Source organism: Limulus polyphemus, unplaced genomic scaffold (genome assembly GCF_000517525.1).
Source record: "Limulus polyphemus unplaced genomic scaffold, Limulus_polyphemus-2.1.2 Scaffold10805, whole genome shotgun sequence".
Taxonomy (NCBI): Eukaryota; Metazoa; Arthropoda; class Merostomata; order Xiphosura; family Limulidae; genus Limulus; species Limulus polyphemus.
This window is the reverse complement of record NW_013676415.1, coordinates 111-10,414: the sequence shown is the minus strand read 5'-3', so window position 1 is coordinate 10,414 and position 10,304 is coordinate 111. Positions and strand designations below refer to the sequence as shown.

Sequence of the window (10,304 nt, the reverse complement as noted above, 5' to 3'; positions counted from 1 at the left end):
TGAAACTGAGATATAATATCTACTTACAAGTGAAACTAAGGCTGAATGTATAGTAGAAGTGAAATTAAGGCTGAATGTATAGTAGAAGTTAAATTAAGGCTGAATGTATAGTAGAAGTTAAATTAAGGCTGAATGTATAGTAGAAGTTAAATTAAGGCTGAATGTATAGTAGAAGTTAAATTAAGGCTGAATGTCTAGTGGAAGTGAAATTAAGGCTGAATGTATAGTAGAAGTTAAATTAAGGCTGAATGTATAGTAGAAGTTAAATTAAGGCTGAATGTATAGTAGAAGTTAAATTAAGGCTGAATGTATAGTAGAAGGGAAATTAAGGCTGAATGTCTAGTAGAAGTGAAATTAAGGCTGAATGTATAGTAGAAGGGAAACTGACATGTAATAGTTAGTTACAAGTGAAACTAACAGACGAGTGATGATTGAGGATTTATTTAAATATCAAGAAGCCATAGTTGAAAAGCATGTTAAATTATAATAGTTATAAGACATTAGTTGCTTTGTACATGTTATTATTCTGTATTCTTAGATGCATTATTTAAGTAAATAAAAATTATTTAGAATACTAGTACCAACAGTATTAAACAAAAAAAAGGCTTAAATTTCGTTGGCAATCGACAGCCAAAAAAATGAGGTGAAAGGTAAGTATTATATTTCTTGTTTTTCTTATATTTTTTTTAGTTATTGTTATGAAAGCAAGTAAAATGTAAATTTATTATGTTAGATAAGGTTACATTAAATATTTAAGAATAATGATAATCATTCTCTATGAGATATTCTTGCGAGTTGCTCGTCTGTTACATCATTCTATACATTAACTTGAGCTATGCATTTGCTGAGTGATTTACGACTTGTGTGGTGGGATTATTAGTTAGACATGGTTCAAAGGGTAATAAAACAGAATTAAGTAGAAACATATGTAAACTGTTATGAACCTTAAATTACTTAGGATAAATATATAATGTAGTTTCATGTTATAATTTTTGGTCATTCTAGAAAGAAACAAAAAAAAGTAACTTTTATGGTAGTTACAAGATTGGTCAAATCCACAGAGTTTGTGTAGAATTAGGTTAGAGTTATAGAAAGTGACAGATAAAATATAAAGTTTTACTGAAAAAAAGTTTGATATTTCTTTAGGAGGATTTATAGTGTACACAGATCAAAGAAAGTATTTTTAACATGAAAATTACTGTGCACTCGGAACACTCAACACTTTATATATATATATATATTCATGAACAAATCTTTAGTATAAATATGTAACTCAAAAATTTTACTTTTTGCATACAAAGACTTGTAATGTTTACTGAAAGCTTGCCAAATTTTGTTAAGATACACAAAACATATTAAACGTTATAGTATGGAAACTCTGCTAGCTACTTTGGGGTTACATGGTTGGTACAATGATGTGCACTTCGACCCAGCTGTTGATACAGGGTTAAGGTCAACTGAGAACCATGTAAAAACATATCAAACGTTATAGTATGGAAACTCTGCTAGCTACTTTGGGGTTACATGGTTGGTGCAATGACATGCACTTTGACCCAGCTGTTGATACAGGGTTAAGGTCAACTGAGAACCATGTAAAAACATATTAAACGTTATAGTATGGAAACTCTGCTAGCTACTTTGGGGTTACATGGTTGGTGCAATGATGTGCACTTTGACCCAGCTGTTGATACAGGGTTAAGGTCAACTGAGAACCATGTAAAAACATATTAAAAGTTAAGGAAATTAAGCAACACTTTTTTTTTTATACTGTAACTGCTGTAAATAAACTAAAATAATTAGGATAAAAATCTTTTAAATTATTTAGTGTGTGATTTGTCGTTACACAACTCATATCATAAGTTCTCCGTTCAAAATGTGTAGATTCAAGAAGAATTAATGCACCCAAGTAAAGGATGTATAAACTGCCAGAATATGTTGTAAAAATCTATGTATATTACATGAAAAAACCAATAATTTATACAAACAAAAGATTGCCAGGTAGTTGAAATGGATTACCAGTAATTTTCAATCACCAGCCTGTGCATTTATTATTACTATTATCAATTGCTTTTTACTCTTTATTTATGGAATGAGCTTGTTTTTTTGCATGCTGTTAGATTTTGTGTCAGTAATAGCTTAAATACCTCTTATGTAAGTGTTGCTGTAGCTTTGTTAAATTGTATATTATGTGTTATACATACATACTTCATAATTATCACTTTCTGATGTGTGTTCTATTAGGCATTGCTGAGATTCAGTATTTGTAAAATAAATTATTTCTGTTAAAAGAATTAATGTTTTGGGGCAAGATAAATATAGACACATTAACTAATCTTTTTGTGACAATTTCTCTAATTTGTCAGAAATACATATTTGGGATAAAATCTGAACTTTGAATATGTCTATATGAACAAGAAAAGTATCTATATAACTCACAGATATCTTGTGGTTGATTTAATTGTAATAGAAGGCACAGATATCTTGTGGTTGACTTACTTCTAATAGAAGTCACAGACATCTTGTGGTTGATTTAATTCTAATAGAAGTCACAAATATCTTGTGATTGATTTAATTCTAATAGAAGTCACAGATATCTTGTGGTTGATTTAATTCTAATAGAAGTCACAAATATCTTGTGATTGATTTAATTCTAATAGAAGTCACAGATATCTTGTGGTTGATTTAATTCTAATAGAAGTCACAGATATCTTGTGGTTGCTTTAATTCTAATAGAACTCACAGATATCTTGTGGTTGCTTTAATTCTAATAGAAGTCACAGATATCTTGTGGTTACTTTACTTCTAATAGAACTCACAGATATCTTGTGGTTACATTAATTCTAATAGAAGTTAAATATCTTGTGGTTACATTAATTCTAATAGAAGTCACAAATATCTTGTGGTTACTTTAATTCTAATAGAACTCACAGATATCTTGTGGTTGATTTAATTCTAATAGAAGTCACAGATATCTTGTGGTTGATTTAATTCTAATAGAAGTCACATATCTTGTGGTTACATTAATTCTAATAGAACTTACAGATATCTTGTGATTGCTTTAATTCTAATAGAAGTCACAAGTATCTTGTGGTTACTTTAATTCTAATAGAAGTCACAAATATCTTGTGGTTACTTTAATTCTAATAGAAGTCACAAATATCTTGTGGTTACATTAATTCTAATATAACTCACAAATATCTTGTGGTTACATTAATTCTAATAGAAGTCACAAATATCTTGTGGTTGCTTTAATTCTAATAGAAGTCACAGATATCTTGTGGTTAATTTAATTCTAATAGAATTCACATATATCTTGTGGTTGCTTTAATTCTAATAGAAGTCACAGATATCTTGTGGTTACATTAATTCAAATAGAACTCACATATCTTGTGGTTGCTTTAATTGTAATAGAACTCACAGATATCTTGTGGTTGATTTAATTCTAATAGAAGTCACAGATATCTTGTGGTTGATTTAATTCTAATAGAAGTCACAAATATCTTGTGGTTACATTAATTCTAATAGAAGTCACAGATATCTTGTGGTTGCTTTAATTCTAATAGAACTCACAGATATCTTGTGGTTACTTTAATTCTAATAGAACTCACAGATATCTTGTGGTTACTTTAATTCTAATAGAAGTCACAAATATCTTGTGGTTACTTTAATTCTAGATATAAAATGTGTTTTATTGGATAGATTTTGACAAATGAACAATATTTTTATATTAGGGGAAAAATTAATGTTTTGAGATTTATTTACAGTACAGGGTGTCCCAGAAGTTTGGACTCATAGAGAAAATAAACATTCTTAAAGTTCAAGAAACACATTTCTAATGTCAGTTGTACATATTTCAAGAAATAAAATACCCTGATGTCACAGTATATCAAGAATTGATATGTATATGGCTGTTAATGGCATGCAATTTGATTAATAAATAAACTAAGAATAAATTGTGTATTTTTCCCTATGGATCCAGACTTCTTGAACACCTTGTATATTTGAATTTGTAATCAAACCTCACAAAAAATAATTAATTTTTATTGATACAATTTCTCTTTAGTATAGAACTTTCACATTGGTTCTGCTGTAAAAAATAAACATTTGTTTTATTTTTTAGCTCTGAAACATTCCCCGTTGAAACATAAAGGACCATCAGTAAGACAGACACGGCTGTCATCTAGGGACCTAGAACCCTTTAAAGCCGAATCAGGAATTGTGTCCAAATTTGGGTTATCTTCATCTGGGAGAGGTTAGTCTTGTAGCAAGAGATAAAAAGACATGTATTGGGTCTGGCAATATGAAGTTTTTACGGAATCTTGTAGCATCTGTATCAGTTTTATTGTTTTCTACTTGATCTTAAGAAAAGTTCACAAAATTTGAAGTTTACATACTTATTAGTTTTGATACTTGTTTGTGAATACTTAACAGTTTTTATGCTAGTTTCTATGAGGACTTACTAGTTTGATTACAAGTTTATGTGAATACTTAACAATTTTTATACTAGTTTCTATGAGGACTTACTAGTTTGATTACAACTTTATGTGAATACTTAACAGTTTTTATGCTAGTTTCTATGAAGACTTACTAGTTTGGTTACAAGTTTATGTGAATACTTAAAAGTTTTTATACTAGTTTATGTGAACATATCACTTGATGTACAGTATTGGGTACACTATTTATAATAAACAACCAAAAGATGTCCTCACTTGATGTACAGTATTGGGTTATTATAAGGAGTGAAAAGTGAGGACACTTCTTGGTTGTTTATTATAAGGAGTGAACCAAATACTTTACATCAAGTGAGGACACTTCTTGGTCGATTATTATAAGGAGTGAACCCAATACTTTACATCAAGTGAGGACACTTCTTGGTCGATTATTATAAGGAGTGAACCCAATACTTTACATTAAGTGAGGACACTTCTTGGTGAATGTAAAGTATTGGGTTCACTCCTTATAATAATTGACCAAGAAGTGTCCTCACTTGATGTAAAGTATTGGGTTCATAACTACTTATAATAATTAACCAAGAAAGGTTGTTACTAGATGTACAATATTGGGTTCATAACTACTTATAATAATTAACCAAGAAAGGTTGTTACTAGATGTACAATATTGGGTTCATAACTACTTATAATAATCAACCAAGAAAGGTTGTTACTAGATGTACAATATTGGGTTCATAACTACTTATAATGATTAACCAAGAAAGGTTGTTACTAGATGTACAATATTGGGTTCATAACTACTTATAATAATTAACCAAGAAAGGTTGTTACTAGATGTACAGTATTTGGTTCATAACTACTTATAATAATTAACCAAGAAAGGTTGTTACTAGATGTACAATATTGGGTTCATAACTACTTATAATGATTAACCAAGAAAGGTTGTTACTAGATGTACAATATTGGGTTCATAACTACTTATAATAATTAACCAAGCAAGGTTGTTACTTGATGTATGGAGTTTAATTTTTTATAACATTAACTCTCTTGCTATGGGGCTTAATCAATTCAACCTAAAAATTGACCCCAAGTTGACTTATAGTTTCCATACCATATCTTCTAATATGTTTTTTATGTCCTCATGATATTTTGCAATCTTTCAATAAGCATGAAGTCATTGGTTGACAAAAAAGAATTAGAATGTTTAATTAGGTATTTTCACTAAAAATGTCTCCATGAACATATGGAAAGTGATTTTGATTTGAAGATTAAAAATCCTTTTGTTCATCTGAAAAGCTCAAATTTCACATGCTTAATCTAAAGCATCCTAAATAAATTTCAAACATTTGTTTTTCAGTAAAACTATTTTATTTTTTATTTTCTCTACCCTACCTCGTAACATCGATAAGAAATTCCAAATAAATCTTTCTAGAATGAATTCAAATTCTAACATGAAACTACATTAGTTTGTTCTAACTAGCTTAATTCATAATGGTATACATTTGTTTATGCTTAAATTTTACTGTTTTTTTGCTCTTTGGAATGAGTGTAACTAATATTCCTACCATAAGATTTGTAAAACACATAGCTAATGTGGAGCTCACATTACCCTATTGAATTACATAATGCACGGGCTACTTGCAAGTTGCTTGCGACTATATCTCTTGAAAAATTATTATTATTATTATTATTATTTATTTTATGTAATGTAACTTGAAAAGTTTTAAGTTTTACATTGTAGTTACTTTTATAATAAATAAGAAAGAATATCTGTTAAAAAGGAGAAAGTACTCACCTGGGTTTTTTTTTTGCTCTTTACTGTCAGTGAAAGTTAACCTTACTTTTTTATACTAATTGTACTACTGCAGTAAATGATTTTTTTGTTTAATTAACTAATGCACCAAAGAACACAGAATAATAACATGTAAAAAGCAGACAATGTCCTATAACTATCACAGTTTTTCTGACTTTCTTACTGTTCAACAAGAGCCAACTTTAGATAAGCTCTTCGAAGTGTTTCATGTGGGGAATAAGGTTTTGACTGGAAGTGAAATGGATAATTTTTTGTGCAGGAAACAATGTATTATAACACACTATTTGATAGATTAAAACTTTAGCTTTCTATTGGTTATAAATAATATAGTATTAAAAGTAAGAGAGAACTGTTGACAAATCCTGAAAGAGAGGATGTGACAGGTGGGTGTGGGCAAGAGGAGTCTGATGTTCTATTTTATGGCTTGGTAACCAGATAAAATTGAATGCTATAAAAATAATGCTTTGCATGAATGATGACAACATTATAATGAGTAATTAAGTTAATTTTTTTACTCCTTGGAGGGGTGGTAAATAAATTAGAGAAGAGGAGAAGCCAAGAGAGTAAATGTCATAATTTTCATACTCGGGGAAATTCAGGATTTTTTTTTAATATTGCCTTAATGAATTAAGAATCTATATAATGTTAAGATTTGGATAATTTGCTATGTTTTTATGCCAAGTTTATTTGTATACCATGAAAAGAAAGTAGTCTAATTAAAACTGACATGAGCAGAAAAGGATGCACATAGTAAGAAGGTTAAACCAGATAACATCCTCATGAGGTGTATTGTAACACTTGTATTAATTTATTTATACAGTGTTCAGATATGTTATAGTTCTGTTATTGTCACATTGGGTTCAGTAAAGAAGTTCATAGTCGATGAAATTTTTAAACTATATGTAGAAGTTTATGGAAGTAGGTGTTGATTAATTATGAAAATATCTTCTCCATTAAAGATAACTAAGTATGTGTAGAAGTTTATGGAAGTAGGTGTTGATTAATTATGAAAATATCTTTTCCATTAAAGATAACTAAGTATGTGTAGAAGTTTATGGAAGTAGGTGTTGATTAATTACGAAAATATCTTCTCTATTAAAGATAACTTGTGAATTATCATTTTCCCTCTGATGAAGAAAGGTTTGTTTTTTGAGTTATAATATTTCTTTTTTGTCTTTCATTGAGTTTTTGAACCTATTTGTTTTCTTAACATATTATGAATTATTTATTTCAACATATTTTTACAGAACTGGCTAGTGATGTTTCCTGTACGGGTCCAGGGGTTGAGTCAGTTGTAGCATCCGATTTTCCAAAGATCAGATCAAATACAGATCCGGTACCTAATTCTCGGAGGAACATACTCCAAGTGAAACCAAGTATTTCCAAGACTATCTCTTCAACTCTTCATAAAAGTGATGTTGTTAGGTATTGTTCGTAAACTTCAGATCTTTTATCCATCAAATAACGGGTTCATCTAAGTTATTATGAAATAGTTGCTAGTATTCAATAAACTGGATTTTCTTCACTCTTAGTAACAAGTAGGGTTAAAGGTTACTGTTAAGTTCAGCTGTTATTATAGTTATCAGCTTGCTTGTTTCTTCATCTTCTCTACATTGTAAGATAAAATAAAGGTGTTACTGTTGAGTTCAGCTGTTATTATAGTTATCAGCTTGCTTGTTTCTTCATCTTCTCTACATTGTAAGATAAAATAAAGGTGTTACTGTTGAGTTCAGCTGTTATTATAGTTATCAGCTTGCTTGTTTCTTCATCTTCTCTACATTGTAAGATAAAATAAAGGTGTTACTGTTGAGTTCAGCTGTTATTATAGTTATCAGCTTGCTTGTTTCTTCATCTTCTCTACATTGTAAGATAAAAAAAATGGTGTTACTGTTAAGTTCAGCTCTTATTATAGTTATCAGCTTGCTTGTTTCTTCATCTTCTCTACATTGTAAGATAAAAAAAATGGTGTTACTGTTAAGTTCAGCTGTTATTATAGTTATAAGCTTGCTTGTTTTTTCATCTTCTCTACATTGTAAGATAAAAAAAATGGTTTACTGTTAAGTTCAGCTGTTATTATAGTTATCAGCTTGCTTGTTTTTTCATCTTCTCTACATTGTAAGTTAAAATAAAGGTGTTTTGTTAGAATGTATTTTGTCTTGTTATTCAAGCATGTTTTTAATTGTGAAGTTATAAATAAAGTAACAGAAATATATTCAAAACAATTACTCAGTGTTATGAAGAAGGAATAATTTAAAAATGGTGTTAAGCTTGTGTTAAGGAAATATATTGATAGTCGGAATTTTCCAAAAACAAATGTTTAATTGATAGAGAAACTATTACTTTGCAAGGAAACAAATTATCAAATATTTTTTCTGTAGTGTGTCTCAAGTGACAATCCACACAGAGTCATTGGGAAGCGGTCTGTCAGAAACTAGTAGTTCCACCATATCTGGCCTTGGTTCAACAATTAAAACAGTAAGCTGGACACCACCCCACAGTGTTGAAGGTTCAACACCAACACACACAGAAGGTACGCCCTCATTCACCGAGTCCAGTTCTAGTGGAGATATAGGTAGGTATTCTTGTGTCATTTCCTGTACCAGTGTCTTCAGTCCTCTGCATGAGTCTATTACTAATTTGGTTCTTTCACCAACTTTCAAGTCGGACAAACCCCCTTGGTAGCTTTTCAACCATAGTAACAAAAGCTGTTTACATCTTCATAAACCGGTGCTGACCATGGTTCTTTGATGTTGACTTAAACTCGTTACATTGCTGAATGTGGTTGGTAGCAGTCAGTGTTGTTAGTGTTAACCTACATTATTTACTATTAGGCTAATGGTTAAAACCTTGTTAGAGGGTTATATGTTTCTCAAAGATTTAGATATATAAAATCTATACAGGCGATTAATACATGAATGTTTCGGAACATACATATCCCAACTTGAACAAAGTAAAATAGAAGAATTGTAACATCCTAACATTTTATAAGAGGAATTAAAATACAAAGTAAAGGAATCAAATCAAAAGTTTAGGATAGGTGTACGGTACAAACATAAATATTACAATTTTTTTCAGAATTCTATATGGTATTCAGGACAAACTTAAAACTGAAATGAAGTTATTATTTAGAGTTGAGAGAGGCGTAATTATAAATGAATTCTGTAATGATTCTTTTATGAACAAATGGTGATTTAGGTGGAATGATAAGGCTCTATTTAGTAACCTGTTTCAAATGATTTTCAATGTGAACTACAAATTAACTGCTACATAAAAATGTCTACTTGACTTAAGCCTTTGTGACCCCTTTTTATGCACTGGCTACATTTTATTTTATTTTTTTACTGTAGAGCATGTACTCTGTTTCAAGTGATGAGAATCAGTTAGGAAGCTATTTTTTTCATACACTATTTTGATATTTCTTAACTGTGTGCAAGGATACATCTTATACCACATTCTATCCATTGTTGGTTTTCCTGTATGACATGTATGTTTACATTTTGTTTTTGTGTCAAATAAGAAATATTATGAAACGTTAAACTGTTTGTGTATCTATAATATATATTCTGATATTCACAAAGTGTGCTATGTCTGATATCACAGATATACGGTAAGATTATTGTTAAAATTTCAGCTTGTCCGACAACACCAGTAAGAAGTTTTCCATACCTGCAGAAGGACTCTTCCCTACATTTACCTTTGGGAGAAACCCAGATAGTTCAAGAAGCTGAAGTGGTAAGACATGAACTCTGGCTTTCTTTAGAATTTCAATACATTTATTAAATCTGTCTGTCATTCAAAAGTAATGCAGTCAGTAGATTGCTTTAAAATGTTCAATTTCACAAGATATCTGGAGCGGTATATTAATGCTTTGATAAATGTTCACTAGTTAAACAGTTGCATTAGATACCTGGAGAGATTTAATATTCCTGTGATAAATGTTCACTAGTTAAACAGTTGCATTAGATACCTGGAGAGATTTAATATTCCTGTGATAAATGTTCACTAGTTAAACAGTTGCATTAGATACCTGGAGAGATCTA

The 10,304-nt window shown here is 29.9% G+C and overlaps 1 protein-coding gene across 1 annotated transcript in view; it reads left to right on the top strand.

The window, feature by feature from the left end:
- The window catches only part of LOC106476533 (phosphatidylinositol 4-phosphate 5-kinase type-1 beta-like), a gene marked incomplete at its 5' end in the record, with an annotated part of 15,596 nt that extends 5,537 nt beyond the window's left edge, over positions 1-10,059 (top strand). Inside the window, 4 exons of the mRNA XM_022380368.1 lie at positions 4,121-4,252; positions 7,512-7,689; positions 8,643-8,836; positions 9,896-10,059. Of these exons, the coding sequence (XP_022236076.1) occupies positions 4,121-4,252; positions 7,512-7,689; positions 8,643-8,836; positions 9,896-10,044 (653 nt within the window). The remainder of the gene's footprint in view (positions 1-4,120; positions 4,253-7,511; positions 7,690-8,642; positions 8,837-9,895) is intronic.
- Positions 10,060-10,304: the final 245 nt, after the last annotated feature.